Source organism: Staurois parvus, unplaced genomic scaffold, assembly GCF_062004578.1.
Source record: "Staurois parvus isolate SC_StPar_1 unplaced genomic scaffold, SC_StPar_1.0 ptg001482l, whole genome shotgun sequence".
NCBI lineage: Eukaryota > Metazoa > Chordata > Amphibia > Anura > Ranidae > Staurois > Staurois parvus.
The window spans coordinates 772064-790322 of record NW_028319278.1 but is presented as its reverse complement, the minus strand read 5'-3'; the positions used below and the strand labels follow the sequence as shown (position 1 = coordinate 790322).

General features: G+C 44.6%; 1 protein-coding gene across 1 annotated transcript in view; it reads right to left on the bottom strand.

Annotated features, from left to right (window-relative positions):
• Positions 1 to 9529: 9529 nt before the first annotated feature.
• Positions 9530 to 18259, bottom strand: part of FGF11 (fibroblast growth factor 11) — a 49090-nt gene continuing 40360 nt past the window's right edge. Inside the window, exons 3-5 of the mRNA XM_089662497.1 lie at positions 15810 to 15913; positions 14306 to 14504; positions 9530 to 11825 (exon numbers count right to left, since the gene is read on the bottom strand). Of these exons, the coding sequence (XP_089518623.1) occupies positions 11725 to 11825; positions 14306 to 14504; positions 15810 to 15913 (404 nt within the window). The 3' untranslated portion in view covers positions 9530 to 11724. The remainder of the gene's footprint in view (positions 11826 to 14305; positions 14505 to 15809; positions 15914 to 18259) is intronic.

Genomic DNA, 18259 nt, shown 5'->3' with positions numbered 1-18259 from the left:
CCTTCTGGAGTATGCAAGTGAGGATAAAGGACACTCAAAGTACGTTGATGTTCTAAATATAACCTGTACCCTCTGTCACATGAGATTGTAAGCTCTGTGATCACACTGCACTTATAGACAGTGGCATCACTAGGATGGTGTCAACTGGTGGGGTAAAACATAGTGTCACCCCCCCCCCCCAAAAAAAAAAAATAAATAAAAAAAATCATATAATAGAGTCCTGTTTAGCCTGACACAGTGCCCTGAGGGGAAACATCGAGATGGGAAATTAGGAGAGAGATGGAGGAAGGGGAGAGATGGAGGGGGGGAGGTGGGGGGAGAGAGAGGGAGGTGAGAAGGAAGAGAGAGAGAGGAGGAGAGAGGGGAGAGAGAGAGTGAGAGAGAGAAAGGGGGCGTGAGAGAGAGAGGGGTGAGAGAGTGGAGGATGAGAAAGGGAGGAGGGTGAGAGAGAGAGGGGTGAGGGAGTGGAGGATGAGAAAGGGAGGAGGGTGAGAGAGAGAGGGGTGAGAGAGTAGAGGATGAGAAAGGGAGGAGGGTGAGAGAGAGAGGGGTGAGAGAGTGGAGGATGAGAAAGGGAGGAGGGTGAGAGAGAGAGGGGTGAGAGAGTGGAGGATGAGAAAGGGAGGAGGGTGAGAGAGAGAGGGGTGAGGGAGTGGAGGATGAGAAAGGGAGGAGGGTGGGAGAGAGAGGGGTGAGAGAGTGGAGGATGAGAAAGGGAGGAGGGTGGGAGAGAGAGGGGTGAGAGAGTGGAGGAAGAGAGAGAGAGGTGAGCGAGAGGGGAGACTCCCCTATGCCCCAAATACTACACCAGGAGCCCCCCCAAAACTACACCAGTATAATGTCCTATGCAGATTTCAGATGCCTGTAATGTACCTGGATCCTATCAGCAGGGTTCCCTGATCACTACATCAGTCGTGGTGAAGGAGTCAGTGTCTTGTCATGTCATCTAATATCACGGAGTTCTCTCATATACCTGTGATTCCAGAATTTACTGTGAAGTAGTCCCGGGTGAGAACTAGTTGGGTATTGCACCTGACTGCCCTCTTCCTTCTGTGGCCCAAGGGGTGTAGACATACTCACACTGTCCTTTTCATGTAGATTAGTGGGTTGGTGACTGGTTTCAGGCCTTATGCTAGACTGGCTCCTTCCCAGCTGACAGGCTTTCCTCCCTAGGAGACTGTAGGGCAATGGAGATCTTTCTGTACAGCACCAGCCTGTAGGTACGTTCTCCTCCCCTCCTTGGGGCCACCTCCCAGGCTCAACACTCCAGCCTTCTCTTAGTCCATCTTCCACCCGATTCCCCTGCTGCTCAGGCTCTTCCTCATTTAACGGTTGTCTTAGCCCCATGCCAAGTCTCCTGCCTGGGGATTGGCCCGATTACCTCAAACATGCAAATCCAGGCCTCCTACCCTCCTCCACCCCTCTTCTAGAAAATGCCAGAGCTTTCTAGAAGAGTGGGAGTGCCCCAGAGGCCCTGACGTGTAGAGCCTTCCAGCCTGCTTGAGGTAACCTCACCGCTTCAATCCCAGGCTTTTAACAAGCGTCAGACTAACCACAAAATTCCTAACTAAACTAGAGGGCGCTGTAACGGAACCGACCCAGACTGCGCTTCAGTACTTCCGTTAGAATACCGCTTCCCCTTCCAAACGCCGACAACAGACACCACAGCCGACCATACAAGACGAGACGACACCAGTCGACACATGGAACTTTGTATTCTAAACTCAAACTGACTTTTTATACAATACACACTGAGACTGATCACATGATCGTACAATACACACTGAGACTGATCACATGATCATACAATACACACTGAGACCGATCACATGATCATACAATACACACTGAGGCTGATCACGCGATCATACAATACACACTGAGGCTGATCACATGATCATACAATACAAACTGAGACTGATCACATGATCATACAATACACACTGAGGCTGATCACATGATCATACAATACGCACTGAGACTGATCACATGATCATACAATACACACTGAGGCTGATCACGCGATCATACAATACACACTGAGACTGATCACATGATCATACAATACACACTGAGGCTGATCACATGATCATACAATACACACTGAGACCGATCACATGATCATACAATACACACACAGACTGATCACATGATTATACAATACACACTGAGGCTGATCACATGATCATACAATACACACACAGACTGATCACATGATTATACAATACACACTGAGGCTGATCACATGATCATACAATACACACACAGACTGATCACATGATTATATGCACATACAGCTGTATACAGGAATAGACTTCACATTCTACACAGTGAGTTCATTAGGTCAGCTAGCTGGGTGACCCAAACAAATGGTGAATGGGAATCACACCTAGACAATGGTTGGATGAATTAGGATCTCACTACAGAGCAGACGATCCGGCTCCTACACTGGAGTAGAGGAGAGCCCGGCATGATCAGCTCCTTCAATTCACGTCTAATTCAGAATCAACAACCAGGAATAGTCTTCATATGGCTGATAAATATTACTGTCCCATCTGAAGTCATTCCAACCGCATTCTCAGCGTCCATCAGTCACCCTGTGCCCCTGAGAGACACAGGGTGACTTACACATAAGAAGGACATGGGGAGCTGAGACAAGGGTCTCCCAACCTCTGCAAAGTAAGCTGTGTTCCATGAGCCCCCCACCCAAAGTGACTCCCATCACAGGCGTTACATACATACTGTATATATTGGTAATCAGATAAATGTGCATATTGTGAGAAGGAGGGCAGAAACCCCTCTACACCATGCCATATACAGGGTCACTGACAAAAAGCAGCAAAATCTGTGAAAACGTCTTCCATTTCTGTACGGCATTACTTGTCTATTCCTGCCAGGAGACTTGGCACGGCGTCTCCAGAGACAGTTCCTGTGATCATGCAGCTACAAGGTCACCATGTACATGGCTGGACATCCCGCAGATCAGTGAATCAGTAATAAGTAGAACAAGTCCTGCGCATTTCTCTAAATACTGTGCTTAAAGCAAAACTCCGGACTAGAGATCACTGAAATAAAATTGCAACCCTTTCCGTCTTCCCCTCGGCTGATGCAGCACATAATGTTCATTGTGTCTGGTGGATGATCTCATAGAGAGGAATACTTACCTTACTCCAGTGCCGGGACAAGGTCATATAGAGCCCCCCAAGATCTATGAGCATTATGTTTCAGCAAGTATCCCCTCCCCCCAAAAAATAATTGAGCACTAATCTGCATGCTTACCCCCTAAGCATAAATTTGCCCTCCTCCCAGTACAAATCTGCCCCCTGTTGAAATCCCCCCTCCCAGCAGAAATATTTGCCTCCCTCCCCCAATCACCCCTCCTAGCACAAATCCTCTACCCTTCAAATTTCCCATCTGAGCACAAATCCTCTCCCTCACACTCCAAAGCCTCCTCCCAGCACAAATTCTCCCCCCAAATTTCCCCTCCAAACACAAATCCTCTCCAATCATCCCTAACAGCACAAATTCCTCCTTCCCCCCAAACAAAAATTCCCCTCCTAGCACAAATCCTCTCCCCCCTGTACCATATGACCTCTTCAAGCACAAACCCCCCAAATCATCCTCCTAGCACAAATCTTCTTCCCCATCCCCCTCCCAACACAAATCCCCCCAAATCACCACTCGTAGCGCCCCCTCCCAAATTTCCCCTCCTAGAACATCTTTTACCCCCTGCCATCCCCCAAATACCCTCTCCCAAGAAAAATCCCCTCCACCAATCTCCTTGAAGTCCCCCCCACCTCACTTGATATCACAGTGCCCATGGCAGCCGCCCCTCTGCCCACTCCTTGATATGGCCCTGCCTTACTCTAAGGTCCTGCTGGAACCCCTTTCCTCCGCTGCATTGTATGTGATGAGCAAAAATCCAGCTTCTCAAAAAATATAAAAAATATAGTTTCATTTCATCCATCACATAAAAGGAGAATCAGTACCAGAGCCTATTGGCATGTTTCCGCCTCCCACAGAGGCCCGTGATAGTACTGCCGTCATCCAGGCACGCTCCTCTCCATCCCATCCTGATGATGGCTGTGGGCTTTTGGGGTAGCAGCACCACCTCTGGTGTTGTATGTGATGAGGTCAGTCTGAAGGGTGGTGACAAGAATGGTCGGAAATCAGCAAGAAAAGTGGCAGAACCTGCAAAAGCAGTAGGAAGGAGGACTACCGGTGTTCTGGAACACTTATCACCCATCGCCCTTGCAGTGGGTTCATTATGTAATGTATACACCTGTGGCCATGGAGGGGATTGGAACACCTGAATCACATGATTTGGAGGGGATTGGAGCACCTGAATCACATGATTTGGAGGGGATTGGAGCACCTGAATCACATGATTTGGAGGGCTGGCCCAATACAATTGGCAATATAGTGTATGTCAATGCATAAGGCCTAATACAGTACAACAGGGTTATATTCTGATTCAGCTTGGAGGACACATTCTAATGGTCTGATGCCTCACCTTGAGTTAAAGGAGTGTTCTCCTCTCTGGCCACAAGGGCTTTCATCATGGTGCTCTTGTAGTCTTCGCACTAGAAGACATCTGATAACAACCAGTATCCATCATCAGTAGTCATTTTCATCGGCCTTTTGGCTAAGATTAAGTGTAGTATCTGTTCTTATCAGTGTCCAGTGGGGGTGCTCCCGGCCATTCTAGTTTTGCGGGGATGGCTGTTGTATAGTATCCTCACTGGTATGATGGGGGTCTGGAAGGCTAGTACCGGGGGGACAGAAACCGGGGAGCCCACGAGTTAAGCTGGGGCCCTGGGAGTAATTCCCCCGAGGAGACCGGAAGGACCCAGTACCTCCTGATTTGGACGGATCTACCTTGTCTGGCCAGGGGCTGAGAAGGCAGAAAGTCCGCAAACTCAGTGCCCCCTGAGTAGACGCCCTCAGGGGTGCCACTAGTAACACCTGGGTGTGGGACCCCACTGTGTGAACATGGCACAAGGTCACTGTTTTTACACTCTTTTTGCACAGCGCCCTAAGGACCAGGCCTTTTGGCTAAGTCCAGGGCAATTTTTGCTACGGGCCTCAGGGCCTGGTCTGTGCACAATTTGGCACGGTACCACTTTTTTATTTTCTATTTATTTAATCACTCCCACGTTTGTCACTTTTTTCTGCTTTTGTGTGTGTTTTTCACAGGATGGAGGGTGTGGGTCCTTGGGCCTTCCCTGAAGTCTAGGGGGAGGATGTGTGGCCTTTTGGTTCCTTCCTCCCCTGATCCCTAGGGGGTTTTCTCTCCGGGAGAGCCCCCTGACCAAGTACTGGATGTCCGGCTTCGGCTGGACATAAGGAACGGTGGTCCACCAGGCCTTTTGGCCAGGAGGACCAAATGGGAACCTTGTCCCTGTCAGGAGCTTTGTGCCCCGGGGGATCAGGGTAGTGGTCCAACCCCTTCGGGGGTAGGACAAAAGCACACCCCTAAGTGCACTTTTTCGTGTGGTGTTCGCACTTGCACTTTTTTTGTGATCACTTACGGGTTTTTCCGTTGTAGTTTGCACATTTGCGGACTTAAAAAAAAAAAAAAAAGTAGTCATTTTCACAAATATGGATACTTCATGTTTATATTTCCATCCAGCAGGAGGTGCTGTTGGCTCTTTTGTCCATAGGTACCAGGTTAACCTTAGCTGCTTTGCTGGAAAAAAATCTATTGTTTAGCTCAACACTCAAGCTTAACAATCTAAGCATTGGCCTAGAACTTTAAGAGTTTCCTAAAAAGCTTTTTAACTTTTTTAATAGCTTAATTAAAAATCTCAAACTTTTTTAATAATGTTATAATTTTTTTTTCCACGAGCCTTTCCAATGCCCAAGCATGTAAGCTCAGTGGAGCACTTTAATGCACTCCAGCAGCTGTTTTACTCTCCCCTTCCACTAAAAATGTATCCTAAGCAGGCAAAATATGACTTTTTATTGAAAGTCAACAGCTAAGCCTTCCTCCCTTAGATTTGGTGGCTGCATTCTTTTTCTTTTTCTAGTTTTTCAGATTTTTTTTACCCTTGTTTTCAACTGGTGATCCTGCCAGTAACACACTTCTTGTCCTAGGGTGACAAAGCGCTCTCCCCCTACTGTATCTATGGAGGGGCACCATTGTCACCCTAGGGCAGGACTATAGAACATGTCCTCATTTTCTCATCTTCATGACATAGAGGAGAGGTGTTCTGAAGCTCTCAGAGAAAGCTGTGAACAATGTAACTGATAAGAGTGCCGAACAACCAGAGAAGACAGGAAGTTCAGCTCACACGATTTCTGGCAGGATCAACTGGGATTTTTATTTTATAACAAAACCCTTTCAGTGGGGTATTTTACAGACCAAAAGGGAACCAATAAGAGAGGTTCATTGTTGGGGTTTGCATGTGTCTACAGTAGAAGGTGAATCCTTTAACAGATTGAATCATTCATTCAGAAAATATGAAAGTATTTTACACCAGTATAAGCACCTGAATTATCTCTTAAATGTTAATCTTCCCATAAGCCCTGTACATTGGACTTCAAAGTGGGAGTGTCATCCCTGTGGGCCAATCAAAGTCTTCCGCTCTGCTCAGTGCTATCATCTTAAATGGACTGTAAACCTCAATGGATCTTTCCACATATCTAGGCTGGGAATTTCCTCCCGAATCAGAGAACAGAATATCCTTCCAAATACCTTTATAAATAGCATTTTTTCCCAGGTCACATGGTCATTCCTGATCCAATCAGCACGGGTGATGGGTGGGACCACCCGGCCCTGTCATGAATTGCCATGCCAGGAGGAGCTGCTGTTAATCGAACACAATTAGAATGGGTTCACGAGTGGCAGAGGGGTGGTAAACAGGTAGTTGATCCGTGTTTTTATCGTCCCTTGACTACCCACCTCCATGGCGGACATAGCGGTTGCTTAGGTGAGTGCATACTGCTGCAGCCATGATGCTTAGCTTCACAGTGTCGTAATTTTAAAATGGCTGTTAAAGTCTATGGGACAGTACTGCAAAAACCCCTTTGGCTATAAAAAAAAAAAAAAAAAAAGATACAAAAATTTAAAAAACAAGCATTGAAGAGGCAGCAGTGTCCCCTCCTGAATGCCTGCAAACTGCATTGAAATCCGGTCAATCACTTTTCAGAAGGACGGTAGGAGCTGCTGCATGTGTGAATGAAGCTCTACCAGCTCTGTCAGGCTTCCAGCATCCCGTATCACCAGCAGCACTACCTTATGGGGCAGGAGAGATTGACCGTGGCTCCTCCTGCAATTTATGGCAGGGAGGACTGTCCCTACTCACCCTCCGGGCCATTTGGTTTAGAGCAGAGTAAGCAATAGACATGGATTGTTTTATGTTCTGAAACACACGCACAAGCAGTGGCAGCACTGCAGAGGGTAGGTGACCCATAGGAGGAAGAGAATGTCAGTGGCATGTAGGACCCTGCTCTGTCTCCCTGCATTGGGTTGAATGGTTGTTCTTTGTTTGGCCTTTAGGGGTCTGCCAAGGCTTCGTGTGGGGCCATATATACAGAGGCGTCAAGAGGAGTTGGAGAAGTGTTGGTGGTGGAGTACTAGAGGCAGGGAGGAGCACCAGCACTCATAGTGGGCAGCATTGTGGATAAATGGTTAGCACTTTTGCCTGGCAGTGCTAGGGTTATTGGTTTGAATCCCAGCCATGACACCTCTTGCCTGGAGTTTGCATGTTCTCCCTGTGCCTTCATGGGTTTCCTCCCACACTCCAAAGATATTCTAGTAGGTTAATTGGATCCTGTCTAAATTGGCCCTAGTATACAGTATGTACTGTATGTATGTATGTATGCAAGTTAGGGACCTTAGATTTTATGCCCATTGAGGGTTAGGGACTGATACATACAATATATATATATGTAAAAGCGCTGTGTAAATTTATGGTGCAGAAGTACCTGAAGTGGCTGAGGCATTCACCAGCCACATGTATATGCTCCTTTTGTACATGTGTACAGTGATGGCTTTCTGGCAGGAGAGCTTAGACAAGGATCCAAACATGTCTGAGCTTATGCTCAGTAGAGAGCAGATAGAAAGGACAGGTGTTCGTGATTTGGTCCTCATGGGAATCCAAGGGCCTCACCAGAACTCACCATGTAATACACTGGACCTTGGCTTCCCTCTTCCTACCCTCAAGTAGGCCAGGCCAGGGTAGGTGGAGGACTGCTTGTTAAAGACTGTTGCAGAGTGGGCCTAGGGTAGAACTTTATGCAACCAAGAAGAGCTTCTCATGTGTTTACCTTAGCTATGTGTGTCTTTTATAAAACCATGAAGACATTACACTGTGTTGTGTGTTGGGCAAATTCTCATTCAGTAAAGAGAAATCAGAATTTGGAGTGAGTTTCTTCCTAAGGTCAGTGGCCTATATCTGGGAGCCTTATGAAGAACATGAATCAATCAGAGACGATGGTGAGTCATTGTGTCTTCATCATGCACCAAGGTAGTTGGCATTACTCTCTAGAAACCAGGTTGGCAATGACAAGAGATGGGTCCATCTAAACTATTTGCCGGTTTCCCTGATGGGCCTGTAGGCTGTAAAGAGTGAGCTAGCACTTGTGATGGAGATAACCTATGTCCCTAGTATGATGTTCATGACACTTGGGATGGAGGTCTCCTATGTCCCTAGTATGATGTTCTAGACACTTGAGATTGAGGTCTCCAATGTCCTTAGTATGATGTTCAGGACACTTTGGATGGAGGTCTCCTATATCCCTAATATGATGTTCAGAACAAGTGGGATGGAAGTCTCCTAAGTCCCTAGTATGGTGTTCTAAACACTTTGGATAAAGGTCTTCTATGATGATGTTCAAGATACTTAGGATGGAGGTCTCTTGTGTCCATAGTATGATTCTTCGGAAACTTGGAATGGAGGTCTCCTATGTGCCTAGAATGATGTTATGGACACTTTGGATGGAAGTCTCCTATGTCCCTAATATGATGTTCAGAACACTTGGGGTGGAAGTCTCCTATGTCCTTAGTATGATGTTCAGGACACTTGGGGTGGAAGTCTCATATGTCCCTAGTATGATGTTCTAGATACTTGGAATGGAGGTCTCTTATGTGCCTAGTATGATGTGGACACTTTGGATGGAAGTGTTCTTCCAGCACATTGGACATTGGCGAGTTCTGACCAGTAATAGGATAACTAGTGTGAAGGGCCTAATATAGTATTGGGCAATGAATGCTTCAGGGATTGGAAGGGGATTTGAGTTTGAAGTGGTGGTGTTTCAGGCACTGGGGGCAGGAGGCAAAGGTGTTTTAGGCATCGAGGGGTGAAGATAGATGTATTTAGGATGCTTTCAGAAGGAAATGGGACTTCATATACAGTAGTTCTGTGAGTAGAATTGAGAAGTGGAAAGGGAAGCTTTGGAGATGCACCCTCAGGCTTCTCTAGCAGAGAGGTATGAATCACGAGACTGGCTGAACAGAAGACATAATACTTCACAATCACCAGGTCTCTATTGTACAGTAAATAACACTGACACACAATTAATAAAATTGGTGGATTAATTTGCATTTATTAAAGTGGATGCACGGTGATATACAGAATATATTATATATGTTCTCATTCATAGGATATCATAGCAGATATACACATAGACATACACAGCAGATTAGTATACAAGCCGTTCAGCACCATTATATACAGAGAAATGCAGATATACATTATAGCCGGCTTCTACGAATGGCAAATGCAGCAAGACAGAGTTTGAGGCTTCCTGAGATGCAGAGTTCCCCAGTCCGTGAGGTATGAAGTGTCAGCTCTGTGTACCAGCCTGGGAGGTATGAAGTGTTAGCTCTGTGTACTAGCCTGGGAGGGATGAAGTGTCAGCTCTGTGTACCAGCCCAAGAGGTACGAAGTGTCAGCTCTGTGTACCAGCCCAAGAAGTACAAAGTGTCAGCTCTGTGTACCAGCCCAGTAGGTATGGGATGTAAGCTCTGTGTACCAGCCTGGTGGTATAAAGTGTCAGCTCTGTGTACCAGCCCAGTAGGTATGGGATGTCAGCTCTGTGTACCAGCCCAGTAGGTATGGGATGTAAGCTCTGTGTACCAGCCTGGAGGTATAAAGTGTCAGCTTTGAGTGAACAATGTCAAAATCTCCCGGGCATAGGTGTGGAGGGCTGGAAATACAAACAAAAGTGTCAAGTGGAGCTCCGATGTCTATCTGGATTAATGCACTAGGCCCGTGCACTCTTGTTTCATTTTACCTGCAGTACTGTCAGCTCTGTGTACCAGTCTGGGAGGTATGAAGTGTCAGCTCTGTGTTCCAGTCTGAGGTATGAAGTGTCAGTTCTCTGTACCAGTCTGGGAGGTATGAAGTGTCAGTTCTGTGTACTAGCCTGGGTGGTATGAAGTGTCAGCTCTGTGTACTAGCCTAGGTGGTATGAAGTGTCAGCTCTGTGTACCAGTCTGAGAGGTATGAAGTGTCAGCTCTGTGTACTAGCCTAGGTGGTATGAAGTGTCAGCTCTGTGTACCAGTCTGGGAGGTATGAAGTGTCAGCTCTGTGTACAAGTCTGGGAAGTATGAAGTGTCAGCTCTGTGTACCAGTCAGGGAGGGATGAAGTGTCAGCTCTGTGTACTAGTCTGGGAGGGATGAAGTGTCAGCTCTGTGTACTAGTCTGGGTGGTATGAAGTGTCAGCTCTGTGTACCAGTCTGGGAGGTATGAAGTGTCAGCTCTGTGTACCAGCCTAGAGGTATGAAGTGTCAGCTCTGTGTACCAGCCAGGGAGGAATGAAATGTCAGCTCTGTGTACAAGCCTAGAGGTATAAAGTGTCAGCTCTGTGTACCAGTCTGGGAGGTATGACGTTTCAGCTTTGTGTACCAGTCTGGGAGGTATGAAGTGTCAGCTCTGTGTACCAGTCTGGAGGTATGAAGTGTCAGCTCTGTGTACCAGTCTGGGAGGTATGAAGTGTCTGCTCTGTGTACCAGTCTGGAGGTATGAAGTGTCAGCTCTGTGTACCAGTCTGGGAAGTATGAAGTTTCAGCTTTGTGTATCAGTCTGGGAGGTATGAAGTGTCAGCTCTGTGTACCAGCCTGGAGGTATGAAGTGTCAGCTCTGTGTACCAGTCTGGGAAGTATGAAGTTTCAGCTTTGTGTATCAGTCTGGGAGGTAAGAAGTGTAAGCTCTGTGTACCAGTCTGGGAGGGATTAAGTGTCAGCTCTGTGTACCAGTCTGGAAGGGATTAAGTGTCAGCTCTGTGTATCAGTCTGGGAGGTAAGAAGTGTCAGCTCTGTGTACCAGTCTGGGAGGTATGAAGTGTCAGCTCTGTGTACCAGTCTGGGTGGTATGAAATGCTAGCTCTTTGTACCAGTCTGGGAAGGATGAGGTATTAGCTCTGTGTACCAGCCCAGTAGGTACAGGATTTAAGCTCTGTGTACCAAATCTGAAGATATGAAGTGTCAGCTCTGCGTACTAGCCTAGGTGGTATGAAGTGTCAGCTTTGTGTACCAGCCTGGAGGGAATAAAGTGTTATCTCTTTGTACCAATCCGGGAGGTATTAGGAAATTATTGCAGTTGAAGATGCAGCATGTTTTCCCTTCCTGATAGTAAAGTTTATTTTGTATAAATTCCCAAAAGTATTCATAGTTATATTATAGAGATAAATAAGCCCCCTCCCCCATCCCCACCCCATATTCATATTGCTGTTAGTTCCAGAATATTCCTATTAGTCCTGTCCTGGTCCTTGTCCTTCATCGCGCACCCCTTACCCGCGTGCTGGGCTTCGCGCTCAGACGTCTCTTTGGCGACTTTTTGATGACATCATGAAGAGATGGCTCCTTATAGAGAGCAACTGAAAGACGAGGAGATCAGAGAGAGAATCCGACAGAGAGAAGGAAAAGATGGGGAAGGGAAGGGACAGGAAGAGAATGAAGGTGGAAGGTAATGGAATGACAAAGGGAAAGGAAATAGAAAGAGAAGAAAGAAGGCAATAGAAAGAAAGGAACAAGAAAGGAGGAAAGGAAAAGGAAAGAAGGGTAAGGGAAGGAAATGAAAAGGCAGGAAGGAAAAGAGAAGAAGGGAAAGGATAAGAAATTAAGTATGGAAGGAGAGGAATATAAGGAGGAAAGAAAAAAAAAACGGAAGGTGATATAATAAGGAGAAAAGATGGAATGAAATGGAAGGAATATAGAGCCAAAGAAGTAGGAGGTTAGGAATAATAAGAAGGGAAGTAAGGAAGGGAATCAAAACGAAAGAAAGAAAGAAAGAAAGAAAGAAAGAAAGAAAGAAAGGGATGGGAGGAATGTAAAGAGAAGGGAGGGTAAAAAAGGGAAAGAAAATAAGGAGGAATATAAAGAAAAAAGGGAGAAAGGTACGAGATGGAAAACACAGAGAAAGGAAATAAAGGAAGGGGAGGATTATGAAGATAAAGTAATTAAGATAAAAAAAAGAAATGAAAGAAAAAGGAAGTAAGCAAAGGGAGGAATATAAAGATAAAGTAAGTAAAGGAAAGAGGGGATATAAAGACAAAGTAAGTAAAGGAAGGGGAAGAATATATAGGAAAAGAAAGGGAAGAAAAATAAAGAAAAAGGAAATAAAGGAAAGAGGGAATATGAAGACAAAGTAAGTGAGGGAAAGGTAAAAATTAAAGAAAAAGAACATAAGGAAAGGGGAAGAATATAAAGTAAGGGAAGGAAATAAAGAGAAAGTAAGTGGGGGGAGGGGGGTAACAAGAGAAAGGGAATAAGGGAAGGAGGGAATATAAAGAAAAAGTTAGTAAGGGAAGGGGAGCAAAATAAAGATAAAAAAAAATAGGAAAGGGGAGGAATGTTATGAGAAAGGAAGTAAGAAAGGGAAAGAATATGAAAAAAAGAAAATAAAGGAAGGGGAGAAATAAAAAGTAAAAGTAAAGAAAGGAAAATAAAGTGAAAGTAAGTAAGGGAATGGGAGAAATATAAAGGTCAAGTAAGTAAGGAAGGGAAGGAAAACAAAACAATACGGAGAGAAAGGAAATAAGGGAAGGGTAGAAATAGAAAAAAAGGAAGCAAGGGAAGGGGAGGAATATGAAGACAAAGTAAGCAAGGGGAAAAAGAAAAAAAGAAGTAAGGGAAGGAAGGAAAATTAATAGAGAAAAGAAGAAAAAAATGGAATGTAAGTAAGGAATGGGGAGGAATATAAGAATAAAATAAGGGAAGGAAATAAAGAGAAGGTGGAGGAAGAGGGGGGGGGGTATAAAAAGAGAAAAGGAGTAAGGGAAGGGGAAAAATATAATCAGTAGGTAAGGGAAGTATGAGATAGAACACAAGGAATTAGGGAAGGGAAGGAATATAAAGAGAAAAAAAATAGGTGAAGGGGAGGAATAAAAAGGTAAATGAAGGAGAAAAATAAATAGGAAAAGCAAGGGAATGAAAATAAAGAAAAAGGAAATAAAGGAAAGAAGGGAATATGAAGACAAAGTAAGCAAGGGAAAGGTTGAAATTAAAGAAAAAATAGATAAGGAAAGGCGAGGAATAGATAAAGTAAGGGAAGGAAATAGAGAGAAAGTAAGTGTGGGGGGTGGGGATAACAAGAGAAAGGGAATAAGGGAAGGAGGGAATATAAAGAGAAAGTAAGGGAAGGGAGGAGAATATAAAGAGAATGGGAACAAAGGAAGGGTAGAAATATAAAGAGAAATTAAGTAAGGGAAGGGGGCAATAAAAAGATAAAAAAAATTGAAATGGGGAGGAATATTATGAGAAAGGAAGTAAGGAAGGGAAAGAACATGAAAAAAAAATGAAAAAAAGGGAAGGGGAGAAAAATAGTGGAAAAGTAAAGAAGGGACAATAAAGAAAAAGCAAGCAAGGGAATGTGAGAAATATAAAAGATGAAGTAAGTAAGGAAGGGAAGAAAAAAAAAAAGAAAGTAAGGGAAGAGTAGGAATATGAAGAGAAAGGAAATAAGGGAAAGGTAGAAATATAAAAAAGGAAGCAAGGGAAGGGGAGGAATATGAAGACAAAGTAAGGAAGGGGAATCATAAAAAGAAGTAAGGGAAGGAGGGGAATATATAGAGAAAAGAGGAAAGGCATGGTATGGGAAATGAAGAGAAAGTAAGTGGGTTGGGGAGGATTATACAGAGGAGGTAATGGAAGAGGAGGAATGTAAGGAGAAAGGAAATAAGGACAGAAAAAGAAAGTGAATGGTATCGGTAGAAATGTAGGTGAAGGAGAAAGAGCAGAACCACAGATACAGAGACAGAAGGGAAGAAAGAGAGTTTCAAGTAAAAGTTATGAGCTGAATTTCCATCTAAACCATTTCCCCATCCCCCCATCCCCCCATATACAGTCAGTTACTTACCCTCACTGAGTTTGGGCAGGAAGTGGGCAGCGGGTCTGTGCCGCTTCACCCGGTTGCCCTCCATGGCCCGTCCATCTTTTCTGAGGCCCAGGTACCATCCGCGACCAGAGCTGCGCTGGCGGTAAAGCGTGGATGAGTAGGTGACAAAGTAATTGTCGAAGACGCTCTCCTTGAAGCGACACTCGGCTGTAAAATGAAGCTGCAGGAAAGAATGGGGGAGGGGGAAAGATCATCTGTGGTCAGCTGTCAGGAGATAGTTTGTGTATCTCTAGTGAGTACACTTTCTACATTGTTATATATTTTAAATTAAAGTTGAATTCCAGATTTATAAAAAAAAATAGTTATGTTTGTGTTGTGTTATTTTAAAGTTTTGTCTCTGCCCCTCCCACAATGGTGAGATTTTCCTGCAGCAGTTTGTGTCTCTGCCCCTCCCACAATGGAAGGACTTCCCCCCAGTAGATTGTGTTTTGCCCATTCCCACAATGGTAAGTTTTCCCTGCAATAGTTTGTGTCTCTGCCCCTCCCACAATAGGGAAACTTCCCTGCAGTAGTTTGTGTCTCTGCCCCTCCCACAATGGGGAGATTTCCCTGCAGTAGTTTCTTTCTCTGCCCCTCCCACAATGGTAAGTTTTCCCTGCTGTAGTTTGTGTCTCTGCCCCTCCCAAAATGGGTAGATTTCTCTGTAGTAGTTTGTGTTTTTGCCCCTCCTACTACCGTATGAAGAGATATCCCCCCAGGCGTTTGTGTCTCTGCCCCTCCCACAGTGGTGAGATCTTCCTGCAGTAGTATGAGTCTCAGCCCCTCCCACAATGGGGAGATTTCCCCACAGTAGTTTGTGCCTCTGCCCCTCCCACAGTTGTGAGACCTTCCTGCAGTAGTTTGTGTCTTTGCCTCTTCTAGAAGGCCATTCTATGAGACTCCACTGTGGAAGATAGAAACTATCACTAAGCTTGTATTGGTCAAAGAACTGAGCATTCAGATAGGGAAGTCTCACTACTGGAGTCTGAGATATCAATATCGTGTAGAACAGCAGTGGAACATCAGGTCCTCTAATGGCTCATAACATTAATTTGTGTTCTGTTCAGTCAAGAATGGTTTGAGTAAATTATAGGATGCATGTGTGATGGGTCCTACTGAAGAAGTTGCTTTTCCTGGCAGTAGTCAATAATGTCTCCCTTGCATGCTCCATGTAAAGAATAGCTGCATGAATCAGACACTTTGTACCCCAGCCTCATGGTGCCTAGTGTTCATTTCCTGTCCAGGAGACAGATTGACTGAGACATCCTTGAGTTTCAGAGTCTACTCTTTGAGGTGTTGCTGTTAGATTGCAGAAGACAGTTTAACCGTAATTGCTCTTTAACATTGGCATCTTGAGAAGCCCTAATCAGTATCTCAAGAAACCTTGAAGACCCTGAGATCTTGGTTCCCATTGGAATAGGTGGGGAACCATAATCATGTTCATATTATTTATTTCCTGGAGGCTTCATACTCAGAAGATACTCACCGATCCATAGAGGCAGCCCTCAGAATTCATGGCAATATACTGGCCACAGGCCGAGCTCTGGATGGCCACCACCCGAAGACCCACAGGGATGACGTTGAAGAGAGCTAGAACAGGAAGAAAATAAAGGTTATGGAAAGAGGAGCAGACACATGAAACTAACTTCTTGAACATTACAAATTCTGCATTTTTGTTCCAGGCCACCTTCTTCCCTTAAAACTGTCACCTTATGAAAAACAATTTGATGTCCTGTGGCAGGGAATTCCAAGTTCTGCCCATAACAGAGTCTGTTCTTCATTGAGGGACCTGGATACACCCTCATAAGGTTATTCTCAGCCCTGACATCCTTTGCTCTTCTCCACTATACTCACATTCTTCCCAGCATTCCTTCATAGTGTCATGTGTAGTTAGTTTCCACCAATACACCTCTATCCTGCCCTTCTTGTTCTATTCAAGAGGCTGAAAAATATTTGCTACATCGGACTGACAGGATGTTGCTTTAAGTAGGCACAGCAGCTCTTAGGTGGGACCTCCAATAACCTGCTGCATCAGGAAAAATAAAAAGCTTACAAACTTTAGAATACTTGATCATCACCCCTTTAAGAGCTTCTTGGACATTATGTTGCAAAAAAGCATTAATATGGAGTTGACCCCATCATTTAGCTAGAACAGACACCACTCTTCTACATCCCATTCCAAATCCATGGCCATTAATATGGAGTTGCCCCCATCATTTAGCTAGAACAGACACCACTCTTCTACATCCCATTCCAAATCCATGGCCATTAATATGGAGTTGCCCCCATCGTTTTCCTAGAACAGACACCACTCTTCTACATCCCATTCCAAATCCGTAGCTATTAATATGGAGTGGCCCCCATCTTTCAGCTACGACACCACTCTTCTACATCCCATTCAAAATTTGTGGCCATTAATATGGAGTTGCCCCCATCGTGCAGCTAGAACAGATGCCACTCTTCTACATCCCATTCCAAATCCGTGGCTATTAATATGGAGTTGCCCCCATCTTTCAGCTAGAACAGATGCCACTCTTCTACATCCCATTCCAAATCCATGGCCATTAATATGGAGCTGTTTCCCTTTGCAGTTTTTCAGAGTCTCCTCTCTTCTGGGAAGACTTTCCACAAAGCTTTGGAATGTGCCTGTGGGAATTTATGAGGTAAGGTATTAATGATGGATGAGAAGATGTGGCTCACAATTGGCATTCCAATTCATCTCAAAGATGTTCAGTAGGGTTGCGATCAGGGATCTGTGCAGGACATTCGAGTTCCTCCACACCAAATTCATGTGGAGTTGGCTTCACTTATCTGGGAAGACATTCCACAAGATTTTTGGTATCTGTGGGAATGTGTGGCCATTTGTGATGTCAGGTACTGATGTTGGATAAGAAAACCGGACTCATAATCGGCATTCCAATGCATCTCAAACATGTTCAGTAGGGTTGAGGTCAGGACTTTGTGCAGGACACTCGATTTCCTCCACACCAAACTGGTCAAACCACGTCTTTATGGAGCTGGATTTGTACACAGGGGACAGTCATGGTGGAACAGAAAAGGGTCTTCACTAAACTGTTACCACAATGTTGGAAGAGCACAATTGTCTTCAATGTCTTTGTATGATTGTAAGCTCCCAGGATCAGGCCCTCCTAACCCTCTTGTATTGATCTGTATTATAGCTGTGTTATCTCCCTTTATATTGTAAAGCGCTGAGCAAACTGTTGGCGCCATAAATCCTGTATAATAATAATAATGGAGTATTACCAGGACCCTTCACTGGCAACACCTTAGTCATCACTGGCAGCATCTTAGTCCAATAATTGGGAGGAGATTTTGCATACCTTTGGTCATATAGATCATGATTATGTTATCTCTAGATAATTTATTTCATAAATAAGATACATATATAAAGCACACATGAAAGAGATAATGTGAAAGAGAACAGATTAAGCTCTGAAGCTTATTTTTTAAAAAGCCTTTTGATATTTGACCACTAGATGGTGACACAGGTTCTGCCCGAGACCAGAATGTCTGTAAAGGGTTTCCTAGAAGTTTGGGTTTGGAAGTTAAAGCCCAATTCTGGGCAAAAAAAAAATCCCCCTCCAGTGGGTTGTACCCACACTGTAAGAAGGAGTGTATTTAGAATAAGTGCTGCCCTAGGCAACACAATACATTGGAATGCTAATTGTGATTTTTTTTTTAGGGTAGCCTGAGAAAAAATAGGGCTAGTGGTCCTCCTTTACCCCTGGTCCCACCACGTGAAAGGGGTATTTTCTCACCCGGCAATTTGATAAGAGCCTGTCTATTATTTAACAGATAGGCAGTTTATGGACATGAGTGAAATCTGTGTCCGGTATACCATGTTTTTGGAGGTCAATGTGCATCTCTATGAGTGCAAAGCATATCTACTCTCTGAAATAAATTGAAACATACATG